Source organism: Molossus molossus, unplaced genomic scaffold, assembly GCF_014108415.1.
Source record: "Molossus molossus isolate mMolMol1 unplaced genomic scaffold, mMolMol1.p scaffold_m16_p_2, whole genome shotgun sequence".
NCBI lineage: Eukaryota > Metazoa > Chordata > Mammalia > Chiroptera > Molossidae > Molossus > Molossus molossus.
This window is the reverse complement of record NW_023425355.1, coordinates 103612455-103632980: the sequence shown is the minus strand read 5'-3', so window position 1 is coordinate 103632980 and position 20526 is coordinate 103612455. Positions and strand designations below refer to the sequence as shown.

The 20526-nt window shown below is 37.9% G+C and overlaps 1 protein-coding gene across 3 annotated transcripts in view; it reads left to right on the top strand.

Annotated features, from left to right (window-relative positions):
* CCNB3 (cyclin B3) overlaps nucleotides 1-20526 on the top strand; it is a 63370-nt gene that overhangs the window by 8043 nt on the left and 34801 nt on the right. For 2 of the 3 annotated variants that reach the window (XM_036271404.1, XM_036271403.1), the window contains exons 2-4: nucleotides 7681-7905; nucleotides 12526-12612; nucleotides 17986-18116. In XM_036271404.1, the coding sequence (XP_036127297.1) occupies nucleotides 7810-7905; nucleotides 12526-12612; nucleotides 17986-18116 (314 nt within the window). In that variant the 5' untranslated portion in view covers nucleotides 7681-7809. Of the gene's footprint in view, nucleotides 1-4032; nucleotides 4048-4206; nucleotides 4306-7680; nucleotides 7906-12525; nucleotides 12613-17985; nucleotides 18117-20526 lie in introns of those variants that run through there. The other variant, XM_036271402.1, reaches the window with a different exon arrangement.

The window sequence follows — 20526 nt, the reverse complement described above, 5'->3', positions numbered from 1 at the left end:
AACAGGGTTAATTTTCACATATGACATTCGGTCTGGAAATTTTGTCCATTAAATCCAAAATCCATTAAGTTGAGGTCTGAAAAATCAGGGCTTTACTGTATGAACACTTCATTGTATTGTCAGTGTCATAACAGTGTCAGACATATAGTAAGGAATTGATAACTGTGAACTATTATTAATGCTAATCACTGGAAATAGAGCACAAGAAATATGGTCCTTGCAGTTATAGACCTTGCATTCTTGAGTGAGAATATGGGTTGAAAAATTACAAATAGCAACCATCACTCGAAAATAAAGGTAAGGGACTGAGATGGAGTATAAGGGAGTAGGGGGAGAATTTTATCTTAGATAACATGGTCAGGGAAGGCCTCTCTTGAAGAGGGGACATTTCAGCTGAGACTTGAAGCATGAGAAAAAAAACACACAAAAAAATAATTTAAAGAATAGAGGGAAGAATATTCTAGACAGTGGGAATATTATGTGCAAAGATCCCAAAGAGAGGAATTTTAGTATATTCAAAGCTTTGAAAAAAGACCATTATGGCTGGAATGGAGTGAATGAGAAAGAGAGTGTGATGAGATAGGCAGGACTTGTAGACCAGATTAAGGAGTTTGGATTTTATCTGAAATTTTGTGGGAAACCACTAAAGCAGGAGAGGGCAGGATGTGTGTGTGTGTGTGTGTGTGTGTGTGTGTATATATATATATATATATATATATATATATATATATATATATATATAAATAAAATATTTGATCTTGTGTCATATTTGCATTAGAGAAGGGTAACATTGTAAAGAGGGAGAGCAGCTTGGAGGCTCTTGACAGTAGTCCAAATGAGAGACTGGTGGCAGTGGAGATGGAGAGAAGTGGATGGATATAAGCTATATTTTTGAGGTAGAATGAACACAATTTGCTGAAGGATTGGATATGGGAAGGTAAGGTGATGGAAAAGAGTTTGAATCAAGGATGATACCAGATTTCTGGCTTGATTAAAAAGCTTGATGTATCAATTTCTGAAATGGGGGACATTGGATGAAGGATCAGTTTGGTAAGGGTTAAGAACATGTTGAATTTGAAGTGTCTATTAGACATCCAAGTGGAGATGTGGAGTAGTCAGTTAGAGCTTTTAGATGATATTTAAAGTTGTGGGTGTGGATGAGATAACCTAGGGAGATTAAAAAGAGAAGAGAGCCTGGGATTATGTGAATATTTTACCTTTAATGTAGAAACTATGAGATACTAAAAAGAGAATGGGCTAACAATAGAAGTAGGGATATAATTTAGTGGTAGAGTATTTGCTGTATATGCAGGAAGTTCTAGATTTTATTCCTGGCATCTCCATTTATCTTTGCTTCCTCAGAGGACAGGGCAGGACTATACATTCTTTCAGTCTTTTTGTAAATTACTCATACATACATTTTCCAGTTTCTGGGACAAAGCAGGTGTGCAATAGATATTTTTTGAATGAAAAATAATGTGTAAATGAAGTAAATGAGAATATCTGGGTTTTAGTACCAGCTTTGCCACAATATAGCTTTGTGATATTGGGCACTTAGCTACAAATTTGTTATCTGTAAAATGGCAATAATAAAAGTACCCATCTTTTGGACAGGGTTAAAACAATAAGAAAATCTAACAATTAGTGAAGAGCTAGCACTGCATTAATGTTAACTACTATTATTAGATCTCTACATTTTAGGCACTTACTCATAAAATAGGCAATAATCTCTGCCCTGCTTCCCATCACAAGGCCATTTGTGATGCCAGCAGGAGTTAATGTTTGATTCTACAAAAGATTATTAATATTAATGTTTTAACTGGTCTGAACCTAAATTGTACAGCTGTTCTCCCCTTCCTCCAGCAGGGTTATTTAAATAAAAGTGCCACTTTATTTTACTTTTCCCCCATTTCCTCCCCACTTTGTCCTCCTCCACCCAGCCCCAGGCCTTCACCACACTATTGTCCATGAGTTAGCTATGCATGTAAGTCTTGATCACCAGCAAGCAAATATTGACAAGCCATTTACCATCCCCAAGCTTTAGTCCATTCATTTTATTTTTCCGTTTTCCTTTTTATTGAATTTATTGGGTGACAATAGTTAACAAAATTATACAGGTTTCAGGTGCACAATTCATTTTTAAAATTTTTATTATTTTTTATCTTAAAAAATTTTATCTTTATTGTTGAAAGTATTACAGATGTCTCCCCCTTTTCCCCATTGACCCCCTGCTCCCCATCCTACTCTCCGCCTTCACCACACTATTGTGTGTGTCCATTGTTATGCATATATGCATATACGTTCTTTGAAGATGCCACTTTAAAAAGAGACCCAGTGTCCCCTTTTCTCCACAACATCCCCAATGCTTATTGTTTGATGATTTGTTGATGGTGGCCATTCTGACATACCTCATTGTTGTTTTAATTTGCATCTCTCTGATGATTAGTGATGTTGAGCATTTCTTCATATGTCTCAGCCATTTGTATGTCCTGTTTGGAGAGGTGTCTATTTAGTTCCTCTGCCCATTTTTTAATTGGGTTCTTTGTCTTCCTTTTGTGGAGCTGTATGAGCACTCTCTCTATATTGGAAATTAACCCCTTATTTGTTATATCATTGGCAATGATGCTCTCCCATACAGTGGGTTGCCTTTTCATTTTGGTGGTTGTTTCTTTTGCTGTGTAGAAGCTTTTGAGTTTGATATAGTCCCATGTGTTCATTTTTTTCTTTTTTTCTCTTGCCTTAGGTGATGTATCAGTGAAAATTCTGCTGTGTATGATGTCTGAAATTTTGTTGCTTACATTTTCTTCTAGGACTTTTATGGATTCATGAGTCACATTTAAGTCTTTTATCCATTTTGAGTTTATTCTTGAACATGGTGTAAGTTGATGTTCTAGTTTCATTCTTTTGCATGTAGCTGTCTAATTTTCCCAACACCATTTATTGAAGAGGCTGTCTTTACTCCACTGTATGTTCTTGCCACCTTTGTCAAATATTAATTGAGCATATTGTCTTGGGTCCATTTCTGGGTTCTCTATTCTGGTCCATTGATCTACACTGCTGGTGGGAATGCAAACTGGAGCAGCCACTATGGAAAACAATATGGTATTACCTCAAAAAACTAAAAATCGAACTGCCATTTGACCCAGTGATCCCACTTCTAGGAATATGCCCTAAGAAGTCTGAAACACCAATCAGAAAGAATATATGTATCCCCATGTTCATAGCAGCACTATTTACAATAGCTAAGATCTAGAAACAGCCCAAATGTCCATCAGTAGACGAATGGCTAAAAAAGCTGTGGTACTTATACACAATGGAGTACTGTGCCACTGTAAGAAAGAAAGATCTCTTATCCTTTGAGATGACATGGAGGGACCTGGAAAGTATTATCCTAAGAGAAACAAGCCAAACTGAGAAAGACAAATATTACATGATCTCATTTATTTGTGGAATATAATGAACATAACAGTCTGAGGAATGGGGTAGTCCCAGAGACGTGGAGGTGGGGTACAGACTGACAATCACCAGAAGAGGGGTGAGGGGGAGAGCTAAACCCCAGAACTTATATGCATGTATGCATGAACAACAGACATGGACAACAAAACTGGGGACAGGGTGGGGAGGGAGGGGGAGTGGGGTATCAGTGGGGAAAAAAGAAACATCTGTAACAAAATAAATAAATAAATAAATTTTAAAAAAGAAAAAAAAGAGACCCAGTACTCCTGCTTGTGAAACCAGCCTACTCCAGCCAATTGGATTGGAGGTCTATTAGCCTCAGAGTTCAATTACCCCCCCTGCCCCGCCCCTCCGTGCTGGGTGAGGTCACCTCACTACTCTGCACGCTGATTGGCCCCTGCTAGCCAATCATCACTGCTTTCTCTAGGACTGTGATTTTCAAAATTTGCTGCTGGAGGTTTGGAGGGAGCGCAGGCCAGGTTGAGACCGACAGGTGTCGCTATGACCCTGTGCTCCGTTCATTTGCTGGCCGCTCCTGCTTTAGGAATGAGTCCATGATCTTGCCTGTTCTGCGCCCAATCTGCATATGAGGTAGGCGCCTTTGGTTTTGTACTGCCCGCTCCAATGTCCGGTTCTGTCGCACTCCTATTGGCCTTTGAGCACCACTCTAGCCCCTTGTTACACGCTGTCTTCTCTTGCCCTGGTGTGTGGCGTCCCTGTCAGAAAACCTTTCTTTTGCTCTCCCTCTAGTCGGCAGTCTGCGGAGTGAGCTTTGTATGCGGTTTGGGCAGGGAGTGTGTATTAGAGGGTGAGATGGCAAAGCAAATGAGACCGGGTCTCATCTTTCAGGTGAGCCTCCAATACACATGCCTGAATCCCAGTACATTTACAAAATGTCTTTTCACAAGTGAAAGTGTGTAGGATCAATTTCATCCACAAGATGTCGTATTTAAATCAGGGAATGCTATTTGAGGAGGGTTGTCTTTTGGACTACAGGTTGATGGAAAGGTGTCCTTTTCTCCTTGTTATCTTTCTCATATCTCTCTCTCCTCTTCATATCTGCCTCCAATCCCTTCAACTCTGGCTTGCCCATTGCTCTCTGTTATGGGATTAGAATCTTAGAAAGTCAGAGGTCGAAGGGACCTTAGACTAGTGCTTCTTAAACTGTAAAGTGCATACAAATCACCTGGGGATATTGTTAATTTGTCTGTTCCTATTTGGTAAGGGCTAGCTTGGGGTCTGAGATTTTAAATAGTTAAAAGCTCCCATGTGATGCTAATATTGCTTGTCCATTTACCACTGTTTGAATAGCATGGAGGCTCTGGTCCCACTGCTTTATTTTATTAGGTGGAGAAACGAAGCCTAGGGAGGGAAAAAGGACTTGCCCAGTGTCACCCAGCCAGCTACTGGCAGGGTTTAAACTAGACCCTAGGCATAATTTTCAGTCCAGTGCTGCTTTCAGTGACAGACACCACGCCGCTTACTCTCTCCAACCTGTAACTTGCCTTTATACATAAAACGAAGTTGCTACTGTTTCCTGGAGATTGTCTTGATTTACAGTTTTGGAGTCTGAACAATTGGGCTTCTAAAAGAGCCAAATTATCTCTGTGTGGGTTTCAGCACTGCTCTGGGATACCCAATGAGGTCTTCAACATGTAGGGGAGATGGAGAGCCTGGAAAGTGGAAAGTATTCTAATTTTCTTGTCCAAGTAATAAGGCTCAACATTTTTTAGGTGGTAGAAGTCCGGAATGTTTTGCAGAGAGTTGTCCTTTTATGAAAGCATGTTTTTAGTGGTGTCAATCTCCTCTCCTAGTGGCAGTGAAATTAGCTACTTAAGTCAGTGTGTGTGTCCACCAAAGCAAGTGATTATTGTTCAGGATAGTGAAGGTGGCGTATGACCGTTATATGAATAACTTTATTTTCTCTGAGGTTTAATCTAACCTGTGAAACCACCATCAGCTGAATGTTTTTTAGCCTTTTTTGCCTCAGTTTGATTTTTATCTTTTCCCTTGAAAGGCAAAGGTTTCAGAAGTCTTTGGTCATCCATAAAAAATTGTATGAGGTGTGAATAATAATAGTGGAGTAAGTTATTTTCATGCAGTGCAGTTAAGGGTGGGTGCACTCAGTTTAACTTTATTGCTGCTTGGCTGAATTTTGAAGGATGAGATGGAAAATAATTTTGCATTTGCAGGAAGAGAGGAGTAATACCCACCATTTATTCTGAATGCCTACCATGCTTAAGCTTTCACATAAAAATTTACATTTGAGCCATAGGGTCTCTCTGCAAGTAAGTAGGGGTATAGCTCTTTTGCAAAAGAGGAAGCCGTGGCTCATGCTAATTTGGCTGATTTAGAAGTCCAATTGCTTCTTTAAAAACAAAACAAAACAAAACAAAACAAAACAAAAAAACCTGTGTTAATTCTACCTCCTCTCTCTATTATACTATGGACTTTCATTTTGGACCATGGACTGTTCTGAAATGTTTTTGAGTGTGATGAGAGAGACTTTATGGTTTTTTAGAAAGAGTCCTGGAAAGAGCTGGTAATCTATACCGCTTGATAAATTGTCTTGTGTGGTAAGTCACTTAACTCATTTAGGACTATAAAATGGAAACAGTTTTGTTGTGAGGATCAACTGATGTAATAAATGTGAAGGCACATACTTTTACAGATTTTTTGAGAAGATGTATAATATTTCTCCATCCAAAGCAAAACCTAAGTCCTTTCTCCTTTCTTAAACCTTCCTTTCTGTGTTTCCCTTTGTTACCAGCCTACCCCCAGTCTAGCTTTCAACCCCTTTCTAACTCCCCTCCCAGCACAATTTTTAATACTCTGCACTCAGACAACCTGGACATCCCTGGAACCTTCTGTGCTCTGTATGTTCACGTCTCTGCCTGGACTCAGGCTTTCTTTGCCTGGAAAACCCCTCAGTGTACTTGGGAACGTCTTTGTAATTTAAGTCTAGATCATATATAACCTCTATATTTCCATTATGTTTCTCTAGTACTTTTGTATCTACTGTTTTTGATAATCATTTGTCACATTTTTATGTTACTGTTAGAACTATGCATGTGAATACTTCTAGGATAAGATCCATGATTTATTTATGTTTGTATCTCTGTCGCCTGAAGTATCTGGTACATAGTGATAAGTTTGTTGCATTCCCTAGGGCCTCTCTTACGCAATTGAACTTGGAGATTGCGGGTGAGTGGAGTTCTAAGGGAAGTTGTATCTGAGTGGGGTCTCTTGTGTATCAGAAAAAAATAATTCTTCCTAATAATGTATTTGCTTGTAAGACATAAGTGTATCCTAATTATTGAGAACTCACAAACAACAAGAACCTTAAGAAATGTAGAATGTGGTTTTAAACTGAGATGAGGTGAAGGTAGTATTTTCCCAAGGATTGCAATGACTGTTAAATTTTTTAAAAATATGTTTTATTGATTGTTTTGGAGAGAGAGAGAGGAAGGGAGAGAGAGATAGGAACATCAACGTGAGAGAGAAACATTGATCAGCTGCCTCCTGCATGCCCCCCACTGGGGATTGAGCCTGCAACCCTGGGCATGTGCCCTGACCAGAAATCGAACATGGACACCTCAGTTCATGGGATGATGCTCAGTTCACTGAGCCACACTGGCTTGGCTGACTGTTAAATTTTTATGTCAAGTGATTTTTCAATAAGTTAGTTTCTTTTGCTGTAATCTCATCTTTTGAAAAAAATTACCTACCAGGTATCTAAAACTGGATTACCATTTCTTCTGCTTGAATGCAGCCCTTGAATACTTTCTGGCTTATTGTGCATATATGTGTATATATGCAGTGCATTCTGTGTCTTTGTAGCATATTATAATTGCTATGGCCAGGATCCTGTGCCTTTTAAGGAACATTAATCCTACCAGCTAGCCTCCATACTATATGACCTGTCACATTCTTGATTGTTTTCGGTGTAAATCACGTAAGTTGTCTCCAATATTCCTAGGCCTAAACTAGGGGCTAGGCCATAATTTCATTGCCCACAGAGGATGGCAGGCACTGTGCTGGGCTTTTGACATAGAGTATCTCATTTCATTTGAACAGTGTCCTGCAGAGGTGGGTATACTTATCTCCATTTTATAGATGAGATAACTGGAGCCCAGGGAGTTTCAGTCACTTGACCAAGGTTAACTATGGTAGAAACAAGATTTGAACCTAGATCTACCTAACTCAAAGTATGTTTCCTTCTAGGGATGCAATAAAGAGACTGGGTTTTCTCAAGAGTCTCCAGAGAATTCTGTGATGTTTCTGGTGAAAGGTGTTTAAAAGAGACTCTGATTGCAGCTCTGCCTTGGATAGACGCTGTTGAATCTGTAAGAGATGCCACTGCCACTACCACTCAGAAGCTCCAAACATGAGACTAAGAAATCTCAGTCCAGCAAAATTGTGCCCAATGATCATGGCCAATTTGAAAAGGTTAGAGCAAGCTGTCTTTCTCAACAGTGTCTCAAGTAGCCTCTTCCTGTGTTGGCTTAGTCCCTATTCTCACCTCTAAATCTTTCAGAATACCTGTGGTTTAATTTGAGAAGGAGGAAAGGGGTGGGAACCCTTGTAGTTGGAGAACATCAGCAAATTAGAACTTGGGGAGAAAGTATGAACTTTTCTTTCCAAATACATGGATGAAATGAAGGCTACCCTCCATAATCTTGAAAAGCAAACAACATTCAGCTCTCATTAATGATCATATCCATACTCTTACTTTCCCTAAGATGCTCAAAGCACCTTTCCAGGAGGCTGGTTGGTAAATCCTGGGGAGAATATGAAGATTAGGTCAACAAATGTATTATCATGCATTTTACAGCTATTTAATTTGAAGAATGGCTCCATTTTGACCTTGTGGGTAGTTTGACATAGTCATTCCAGACCTGGGATGTTCTGTATTCATTTATCATCATACATATTTTAATCAGAATCTTACTAACACTAATGGATTGTCATTAAGAGAGTATTTCCTAGAGCAAACATCATTAAACCCATTTAATTTCCTTGATTACTTTCCTCTTAGTACAGATAAACATTTTCTAATAATTTTAATTTTAATTTTACTAAAATGGTTTTCATGGAGGGGCCAGATGTTTTTTTCCCTGTATAAATTGGCAAGAAATACTTGCTACATTTTTCAGATTTTTGACTATATCAAATTTTCTGATTAGCGTTCTGCCATTGTAAGTTTTCTTTTGAGGTAGTTATCTTTCCAAATGCAACTTTCTTGGGGCACGTTTTGTAAATTAAATTTTTATGGAGTTTAGTTTTTCATGTGAATTTTATTTGGGGCTGATTATTTCTACCAGTAGTATTAAGTCGGGAATTAGATAACAGATTGACAGTTTATTTCTTAGCTAATTTGTAAGAAAATAATATTTTATTTTTATGCAAATCATTTTCACTAGGATTATTTATCATGAACTAGATAAAAATCTAATGGCTCACTTATTTCTTAGCTTAATCAATTAGAAAACAGAAGTAATTCTTTTCAACTCTTTCAGGATTACTCTACTGTGTTAGATTGGTCTATTTTTGTTGTTATTAATCCTCACCCAAGGATATTTTTTATATTTAACTAACCCAGGTAGTGTCCTTGACCAGGAATCAAACCCGAGACCCATTGATGAACAGGCTGACGCTCTAACCACTGATCCACACCAGCCAAGACAGATTGGTCTATTGTATTATGAATCCTACTGTAAAATTTCTGGCCACTTACTGTGTCATGTACTAACTGTTCATAGTGTAGATGGAAAACAGAGTAAATAAATGGTTTGATCCTAATGTTCTGCTTTACATAACAAATCTCTGATATTGGTAGGGCAGTATTTATTTTCATTTCATAAAGAAAATCTCATATATAGGAGACTTTCACCAAATAAAAACTATTAAGGAGTAGAAGAGCTCTACAATGTGATTTACACTAACCTTTACCACCATAGATGATCTTACTCCTTTGGGAGTCGGGTAAGGCATGCACAGATGGATGATGTCTTTGAAGAAAGAACCCCTTTGCTCCAAAATATTTACCTCTCCTCTCATCTATCTTTCCTCCTTTGTATACACTATCAAGTAGGGTTTAATATGGATTGCTGGACTTGTTTCTTAGAATACAAAATTTTCCCTTTGAGGTTTAAAATCATATTGGACTACATACTTTTAAAATATGATTTCTTCCCATTTACAGTTTATACAGACCTTTTTTTAATGTAAAGTGTGTATTTATTTAACAACAGATTACTCCATATTAGTGCAGGAACTCATTTTTCTAATTCAGTCTCATTCATAATGAATGAATGCTTCATAATTAACCAATCATTTACTAAAGGACATTTAAAGTTATTTCCAGTCCTTTTAATTAAAAACAATTCAATAATAAATGCTCTTACACTGTCATTTCTTATAGGCACAGATTTATCAATAGCATAACTTTCTAGAAGTAAAATTTAGATCAAAGAGTATATGTTTTTGTATATTTTTATATTGCCATACTTAGACCTTTATTCTTTTTATTTTTTTGGTATGTGCCCCTAGCGGGAACTGAACTCGGAACTCTCTGGTCCACAGGCCGATGTTCCAACTGCTGAGCCAAACTGGCCAGGGCTAGACCTTTATTCTTTAAAAAAAATTAATATTCTTTTATTTTACAGTTACAGTGGACATACAATATTATATTATATTTAGGTATATAGTCCAGTGATTAGACATTATATAACTTATGAAGTGACACCATACATAGTTATTACAATATTGTTGGCTATATTCCCTATACTGTACTTTACATCCCCGTGACTATTCTGTAACTACTAATTTATACTTCTTAATCCCTTTACCTTTTTCACTCATTCCCTCAACCCCCATCCCACCTGGCAACTGTCAAAATGCTCTCTATGCGTCTGTTTCTCTTCTGCTTTTTCGTTTAGGTTTTTAGATTTTATATATAAGTGAAATCATATGGTATTTGTCTTTCTCTATCTGACTTATTTCACTCAGCACAATACCCTCTAGGTCCATCCATGTTGTTGCAGATGGCAAGATTTAAAAAAAAAAAGTTTTTTTCTTTGTTGATTTTAGAGAGAGAGGAAGGGAGAGGGAGAGAGATAGAAACATTGATGATAGAGAACATTGATTAGCCCCCTCCTGCATGCCCCCTACTGGGCATTGGGCCCACAACCTGGGCATGTGCCCTGACCGGGAATCGAACTGGCGACCTCTTTGTGCATGAGTTGACGCTCAGCCACTGAGTCACAACTGCTGGGCCATATGGCAAGATTTTATTCTCTTTTTTCTTTATGGCTGAGTCATAGTCCATTGTATATGTATATGCACCACTTCTTTATTCATTTATCTATTGATGGACACTTAGGTTGCTTCCATATCTTGGGTATTGTAAATAATGCTACAATGAACATACTGATGCATATGTCTCTTTGATGTAGTGTTTTGGATTCCTTCAGATAAATACCCAGAAGAGGAATTGTTATATCCTTCATTATCTCTTGTTATAGCTTTTGTGTTAAAGTCTATTTGTCTGATATAAGTACTGCTCCTGCAGCTTATTCTTTTATTTCTATTTCCATGAAATATCTTTTTCCATCCCTTTATTCTCAGTCTGTTTGTGTCTTTCTACCTGAAATAAGTCTCTTGTAATCCTCACCTGAGGATACTTTTTTCCATTAATTTTTTTGTTTTAGAGAGAGTGGAAGGGAGGGAGAGAGTGAGGGGGGAAGAGAGAGAGAGAGAGAGAGAGAGAGAGAAAGAGAGAGAGAGAGAGAGAAGCATCGATGTGAGAGAGACACATCAATTGGTTGCCTCCCACACTCTCCCTGACTGGGGCTGGGGATCAATCCTACTTGCTCTTGACCTGGAATTGAACCTGTGACCCTTTGGTGCATGGGCCAATGCTTTAACCATTGAGAAACACTGGGGCCAGGGCTGAAGTTAGTCCCTTGTAGACAGCATATGTAAGGGTCTTGTTTTGTTATCCATTCATCCACCTTATGTCTTTTGTTTGGCTCATTTAATCCATTTGCATTAAAGTAATTGTTGATAGATATGTATTTATTACCTACCATTTTATTCATATTTTTAATCTTTTTCTTCTTCATAAACAAGATACTTTAACATTTCTTGTAATACTGGTTTGGTGGTGATGAACTCCTTTAGCTTTTTCTTGTCTAAAGACTTTTTTACATGTATTCTCTTATTTGATCCACAAATAAGGTTGACTATTATTCCAATTTTACTGATAAGAAAATTGAGGCTGGGAAATTAAGCGACTTTTCCAAGGTCAACAGCTAGTAAAAGGCTGTATCCTGGACCAGTATCTAGGTATGCATGTTATTGTCTTTATTTGGAACATCTTAAATCAACTAATTAACATAGGAGACTTTTTTTTAAATCCTCACCCGAGGATATTTTTCCATTTTTGTTCAGATAGAGTGGGAGGGAGAGAGAGGAAGAGAGGGAGAGAGAGAAACATCAACATGAGAGGGACACATCAATTGGTTGCCTCCCGCACGACTCCAACCAGGGCTGGGAATGAACTGCAAATGAGGTACGTGCCCTTGACCAGAATCAAACCCACGACTCATTGGTCCGCAGGCTGACACTCTAACCACTGAGTCAAGCCAACCAGGGCTGCATAGGAGACTCTTAAATATTTATTAAATTATTGAACCAATTTACCAGAGAGCACCGATATTAAAGGAATTGGGACTGGCTGGGTAATGGTGGTGGTTGTTAATCTTGGAGAGTATAACCATAAATATGAGAGAAGTGGGAGGGAAAATTAACTTTAGCAAGCTATTTTGCTCATTCTAAGAGTTACACTGAAGGTCATCTTGTCTCCTCACAGCCTTGTTTCTATCATTAATGATTACCTCCTTCAGGGACTCTCTAAGCAGCAGAGTGTCAGATTTTCCTTTTGTTATAGTTTATTGGGGTTGCTTGGAGATTTGGGGGTTTCCCTCTGAGCCCCAATGATGACCCAAAGTCCCTGAAAAAGACTTTACAATTGGGTATACTCATTTACCTCTTTTACTTTTTTAGAGAGGGGAGAATTACCAAGCAAAGGTATCTCCATCTTCACCTCAGGGACCACTCAAAAAGCGATCAGCTTTGGAAGATCTCACCAATGTGAGTATGCTAGTCCAATCCTCTGCTGTGATGTTGTATAAGGTTTAGACAACCTCTTCCTTGAGGGACCTTTCCTGTTTACCAGACTCTGACCCTCCCTCTCTGAAATGTAGAGAGTTGATTTTATTTGGAATCAGTTACCCAATTTCAGAAACTGGAGGGCTCTTCTGCTGGCACATGGATCTAGATTAATTGGTGGAGCTCTCCGGAAGCAGCAGATAGAGTGATTATTAGATATGAAATAGCAGATAAATATGAGAACTATGGGATCTTAAATTTAGATAAAGTTTAGAAGTGGGTCAACTAGTTGCCTAGACCTCAGAGGTAAGTACTTTGGTGGATTCAGTATAGTCTAGTGCAGTGTTTATCAACTTAAGCACTACAGGCATTTGGGGCAGGTGTTTTTTTTTTTTTTTCCCCTGTTTTGTAGGACTGACCTCAGCCAGCATCTCTGGACCCCAGGCTTTAAGTTCCAGTAGCATCCCAGTCACAGTGACAATAAAATGTGCACTCTGATGTATAGAACCATTGGGCATCATAGCTCCATGATCTGGTCTTCAACTATGGAGATCTTGAAACTCAATTTTGACTAGAATTCTTGAGGTCACTTCCAAGTGGCTTCCCTTCTGGTATTATTAAGGTATCATCAAAAACCAGAATTAATAGAATATTACTAATTGAATATAGGATTGGGCCAAAGGTAATCTTTGATCTTAGATAATAACAACTGATGACTACCTACTGAGTGCTTACCATCTGCCAGACTCTATTCTAAGTATTTTTTTCTGTATCAACTTGATTCTCATGTAAATCTTTGAGGTAGATGCTATAGTTATCTCCACTTTATAAATGAGGACTTGTTCAATGTTTTGAAGTCTGTTTTATCTAGGATATAGAGAACTCTGGTGAACTATTTCTGCCCTCCATAATAAAATGCCCTTCTGTGGCTACTGAAATACTTGTATCTACTAGATAATATTTTACCCTCTTGGTCAGGACTGGATGAACATTGGTAAAATTCTCCTCTTTGGATCTCTGCTCTTTAGATGCTATATGACCACCTTTGTGCTAATACAATCTCTTCCCCATAGAGATTACAACATATATGATTAGGTTACAGATTCTGCCTAATTTCAGATGTACTATAGATAGGTTAAAAGAGACCCCTTCCACACTGACCTGTGGGGTTAGGTTTGTTTCCTGACTTATTTAACCATGGATTTAGAAACTTGGCTGAAATAAGGTAACCACACACATCAGGAGCAGGTGCAGCCCATTTTGGTGTAGCTTCCCTTGGCCTGCAGAGTCTGTGATAGGAGTGCAGTGACACTGTGTGCAAATCAAGGTCTCACAGCATGTGAGAAACTTTCTTGCTTTGTCTCGGTCCTTTCTTTCTCATGAAGTATATATGTCCATTTATAAAGAATAAACACAAATAAATAAATAGGAAGAACATGCTGATATCCAGGACCCTCCTGACACTCCAACTGAAATCAATATCTGCTAGGCCACATCCTCATTCAGGGTTAGGATGGGGTTAGAAAGTCATCCCTGAGAAGTATCTTTGTCTCTGTCTAGCTTTCCAGAATCTCAGGAAGCCCATTTCCATTTTGCATTCAAGTTCTGAGGGTTCACTTTGATCTACATGAATGGTCTTTGGTGCTTTCCAGAGAATGTTCCATCATTATTTAAGCCATTCTGAGGGTTGGGCATTTGCAGATGTCTGAGCTCATCTATTTGAGGTTTTAAGGGTCCTTTCCCTATGAATTTTGTGGTTCCCTATATGATGATTTTCTTCTTTCTGTCAGTATTAATATGTCTCCATGTCCCCATATCTGTTTTCTTCTTTTTTGTATCCTCACCTGAGGACATTTTTGCATTTATCTTCAGGTAGAGCAGAAGGGAGAGAGGGAGGAAGAGAGAGAGAGAGAGAAACATCGATGTGAGAGAGACACATTGAGTGGTTGCCACTCACACAACCCCAACCGGGGCTGGGGACAAACTGCAACCGAGGTACATGCCCTTAGCAGGAACCGAACCCAGTTTCTCTGGTCTGCGGGCCGATGCTCCAAATGCTGAGCCAAACTGGCCAGGGCCTGTTTTCTTCATAACATTCACCATAGTGATGTCCTGGCCTGCCAAATGTGTTGACCTGTTTTAATTAATCTGCTGTGAATTTTTTTCTTTCCCTCTCCTTTGTTCCAGCATGGGAAGGAATTCTGATATGTAAGAGCTGGTCTTAAGCCAGTAGACAAGGAGATAGGGTCCATATCCATGTTTACCTGAATGATTTTGTGTCAGTAGGATCTTCATCTCTATTTTCCTATTTCTTGGTGAAAGAATTATGGAGAAGGTACAATTAAAAGTCCCCTTGAGCTTAGATCTGAAAATATTTGTGCTTCGAACCTTCACATATGGCAGGTACAGAGATTCACCCTGGGAGTTAGGGTCTCCACCACTTTCCTGCCAAGAATGCACCTTTTTCCCAATTCTGAATCTCAATCACACATATCTGGAGTTTATAAAACTTTAGGTGAATTAAAATGAAAACTGTGCCAAGCTCTTTGAAGAGCAGAGGGGGATGACTTGAGGGCCTAAAAAAGAATTCCTTGTTGGATGGTATTTGCTTATTATGATCTGATGATAGAGAGATATCACTTTTTTACACTTTATTTAGAGATAATTTTAAATATACAAAAAGTTGCAAAAAAATAGTACAAAGAACACACATATACTCTTTGTCTAGAGTCACATATTGTTAACATTTTATCTCATTTACTTACATCATGGCCTTTTACTCGTAAGTACTTTAGTGTATATTTTCTCAGATAAATTGTCTTATATTACCACAGTACAATGAACAACTTTATAAAATTACATTGGTACAATATTTTAATGTAATCTATCATCCGTATTCCTTTTTTTTTTTTCAGTTGACCTTATAAGATCAATGTTATAAACATTTTTCTCCCTCTAGTAAAAGATTCAGTCTAGGGTCATTTGCTTGTCATGTCTCTAGCCAGCTTCTTTTAATCTGGAATGTTTCCATAGCCTTTCTTTGTTTTTATTTTATGACATTACTCTTTTTGAAGAATACAATCCCACCCAACTTCCCCTTTTAAAAATAGAACATTCCTCATTTTGTGTTTGTCTGATGTTTCCATGTGATTAGATTGATGTTATACATTCTTGGCTGGAATACTGGGTAGGTGATGTTCTGTCCTTCTTAGGGTATTACAGTTGGAGACAACCTGATGCCTATCTGTTCCTCATTGGTAATGGTAAATCTGATCACTGAGTTAAGATGTTGTGTGGTTTCTCCACTATATAATTACTGTTTATGTTTTTCCTCTTGCAACTAATAAGCAGTCTGTGGGACACACTCTTAAGAGCCTGCAAATAACCTGTTCTTCATAAAAAAATATCCCCTAGATTTAGCTTCCATTGATGATTTTTACCTAAATCAATCATGATGATTTTTCTAACTTTAGCACTTACTCCCCATTTACCAGATTGACCTTGACATTCCACTATAAGCATGAGCCTTCCCTTCTTCCCTGTTTATTTATTGTTGGTATGAACTTATGAATTCCTATTTTTTCATTGGTTTATTATTAATTATTGTGCATAATTATTTTGGTGCTGAAACTCCCAGATTTGGCCAGTAGGGTTCCCTTCAATTTGGCCAGTAGGGTTACTACTGTTATATATTCTCATAATTGTGACATGTTCTCATACTTTTTTTGAGCATTTTCTTTCCAGCATAACAGGATTTCCAGATTAATCTTGTACCTGTTTTATCTCAGCCCTGGAATGGTATCAGAGGCCAAAATCTCAGTGCTAGGTGTGCTACTGGGGTGTCTGATTTTTCTGACTTTCCAGTATACAGAACTAGGAAACATCTGCATATATACACACCTCCACATATGTATGTACTTAAACATACATGTACATATAGCTATACACACAGATACACACATATACTCAGATGTATATATAGCCATGCATATTTAAAAATCATGAGTTCACACAGCCCTCATTCTAATAAACAGGGTTCCTTCTTGTACTCCCCAATCCATATTTGTATGTTTCTTCTACAATAAGAATCCTGGGGGCGGGAATGGGAGGAGGGTGTCAATGGGGGGGAAAGGAGAAACATCTGTAACAAAATAAATTAATTAGGAAAAAAGAAAAAAAAAAGAACCCTGGTTCCCGAGATCAACACATTTACTCAACACTGTAATACATCTAAAAGTTTCAAAATTACTTTATCTATATCATCATAATAAACAAACCTACTATAAAGAGTTCTAGATTTATTTGCAATATTCCCTGCCACCCCACAAACCCATCCTGATTGAGGGTGTATATATTGAGGGTATGTAGTGTAATACTGTGTGAACTTGAGTTAGTTAGTTGTTGGTTTTTTTTTCTTGTGTTTTCTTCTGTTTTATTTTTCTTTGGTATGGTTATGGTATTTATTTGAAACATAATTAGGTTCAATTTATTTCTTTTTTTTTTTTTATCCTCACCCGAGGACATTTTTCCATTCTTTGTTCAGGTAGAGTGGGAGGGAGAGAGAGGAACAGAGAGAGAGAGAGAGAAACATCGATGTGAAAGGAACACATTGAGTGGCTGCCACCCGCACAACCGACCAGGGCCGGGGACAAACTGCAACTGAGGTACGCGCCCTTAGCGGGAACCGAACCCGGGTCTCTCAGGACCGCAGGCCGACGCTCTAACCGCTGAGCCAAACCGGCCAGGGCAATTTATTTCATTTTAAAGGTATAACTTCTAAATCTATTTTTACTGACATTTGTAGACCTAGGATCTCTCCTGCTGTTTAATAGAATTAGTCATGATTAGAATATGAGGTGAAGCTCCCCAGAGCTCCATGTTAAATATACCTTCAATGAGATGGGATAGATATATCACAGGTAGTGTTGTGTTAGAGGTCTATCCTGAAAACCTAGTTGATCTTGGTATACCCAGGCAGCAAAGCCAGTTATGTTGACTTTTTCCCCCCTCTGAACATCTTATGGAGTCAAAGTGGAATGTGATATTAAATAAACATCTTTTGGGGATTTGCCAGCCAGTATGCCTTACATGGAGATGAGAACTACTTCCTATGTGTCTTAGAATCATTTTATGCTGTTATTTAGCTAATAATTACAAGTTCTACTGTACTGCTAACTTTCACTGTGATTAGTTCACATCAGTGCTATACTGGTTGTGAGATATTTTGATTACTCCTGGAACACTCAAATAAGGTGTCTAGGGTGGGACGTGGGTCAGGACTTTCTTATAAGAGCCACCTATTGGGTAATTTGTGGTTCTCTCCATTTCTTTGCTTCTTTCTTCTATTTTTTGTAGGCTTCTCAGAGTCAACCTGCCCAGCCCAAGAAGGAAGCCAATAAGGAGTTTGTTAAAGATATTTCCAAGAAGATAAACAGGAACACACCTGCTCTGGGGTTGGCCAAAAACAATGAGATGGATATAAAAAAGTGAGTAAGAGGGGACACAGATGGCATTGTTTTAGATGGTAAAGGAGAGTGTGTGACATCCTTTTGACCCCCTTTTGTCCCCACAGAAAATACGTTTAATGACCCACATTGGTGATTACTACATTAACCCTGATTGCTGAGGTCAGCCCAGCTGTGATTGCTAAAATGTTACAGGCCTCTTTTTCCATGGTGTGTGTGTATATTGAAAGAGCTCTTGTCATTGGGGAATTTGCCAAAAGATCTTGTGCTCATCTCTTCTATCTTTTAGTAATTCAGTCCCTGTTTGAACTATCTGTGCTTGAGAGTGTGGGGGCAACTTAACTTTTCAGAGGATTCTCAGCAGCTGGTTGATAGCTTGCCAATCTGCTTATCCATTAGAAGCTTTAGGGGAGGTTTGTACCTTGTTTTTGGAGAGAGATTACTGTCTCCCTAGGCCAAAAACATGTGTTTTCCAGCTGTTACAGGGAACTGTTCATATGTTCTGCAAGTAGATATAAGTATTCTCATCTAGGATTGGAAAAAGGGTTTACCCTGAGGAAAACTTATATTGGAAGAAGAGTTAAAGAGTGGAGTGAGACCTTTCTATATCTTCTTCTCATTCCAGTGGGAATTAATTATTCAGGGAAGAATAGAATAAGTTAGATAGATAGCTATGACAGGGCTAAGCATGGGTTCCAAAGGGTAAGGGGAAAAGTTGGAGAACTTCAGAAAATTAACATGCCAGGTCCACAGGACACAGGTCAATTGCCCAGCAAAAAGAAATCAGACCAGAAGATTAACATGTAGCCCTACTTTGTTTCTTGCTGAAATGGAATTCCTGGGGTTTGCATGTATATTTTAATGTGAATTCCATGCATTATTTTCTTTTGAATTGCTTTCATCATTCTGACTTTAGCAGAAACATTATTAGTAGAAAATAATGCCATAAATATTCTTGCCTTTACTCAAGGTTCTGTTGAATGGACCCTAATAATAGTGTTAGAATTAATAGTTAACATTTATTGAGAACTCATTATAATCACACATTATTCTAAATGTTTTTTTTTTTTTTGTAACAGCTAAATTGAGATATAATTTACATACCTTACAATTTACCCATTTTAAGTGTACAATTCAATGACTTTTAGTATATTCACACTTATGCAGTCATCACCACAGTAAGTTTTAGAACATCTTCATCAACCCAAAAAGAAACCCTGACCCAGCCATTGTGGCTCAGTGGATAGAGCATTGTCCCATGAACTGAGAGGTCCTGGTTTAACTTCCGATCGGGGCACATGCCTGGGTTGCGGGCTCGATCTCCAGTAGGGAGCATGCAGGAAGCAGCTGATCAGTTTCTCTTTCACATGGATGTTTCTATCTCCCTCTCTAAAAAATCAATAAAAACATGTTAAAAAACAAAAAGAAACCCTGTACCTTTAGCTATCATCTCTCAATTCTGCCATCTTTCCGAGCTCTAGGCAACTATTTTCTATCTTTATAGATTTGTCTATTCTGGACATTTCATATAAGTGGAATTATATAATATGTGTATGGTCTTATGTGTCTAGCTTCTTTCATGTAGTATAATGTTTTCAAGATTCAACCATGTTTTAGCAGGTATGAGTGCTTCATTCCTTTATTTTTAATTTTTATTTTTTTAAATTAATTTATTTTTTATTAATTTGTTTTTGTTACAGATGTTTCTCATTTTCCCCCATTGACACCCTTCTCCCCTCCCCCCACCCCATCCCCAAGCTTTGTTGTCTATGTTCATTGATCATGCATAATTCCTTTTTATTGTCAAATATTCCATTCTATAGATATACCATATTTTGTTTATTCATTCATCAGTTGGTGGACATTTGGGTTGTTTCCACCTTTTGGTTATTCTGAATAGTGCTGGTGTCAGTTTTTGTTTGAACACCTATTTTCAATTCTTTTGTGTATATTTCTAGGAATATAATTGCTAGGTCAAATGGTAATTCTATATTGGACTCACTGAGGAACTGCCAAACTATATTCCACAGTGGTTGTGCTATATTATAGTCCTACCAGTGATATATGAGGGTTTCTAATTTTCCATACCCTTGTAAACCCTTGCTATTTTCTTTCTTTCTTTTTTTATTTTTAAATTATGTCATCCTAGTGGATGTAAAGTAGTATCTCCTAGTTTAGATTGTATTTTTCTGACACTGAGCATCTTTCATGTGCTTAGTGGCCACTTGCATATCTTCTTTGGAACAATATCTATTCAGATCCTTTGTCCCCTTTTTAAAATTTTATTATTGAGCTTTTCATTATTGAGTTTTCAAGAGTTCTTTACATATTCTAGATATAAGTCTCTGATCAGATAAATGATTTGCAAATATTTTCATCCATTCTGTGTGTTGTCTTTTACATTTTGAATTTTGAGGAATCCAATTTATTT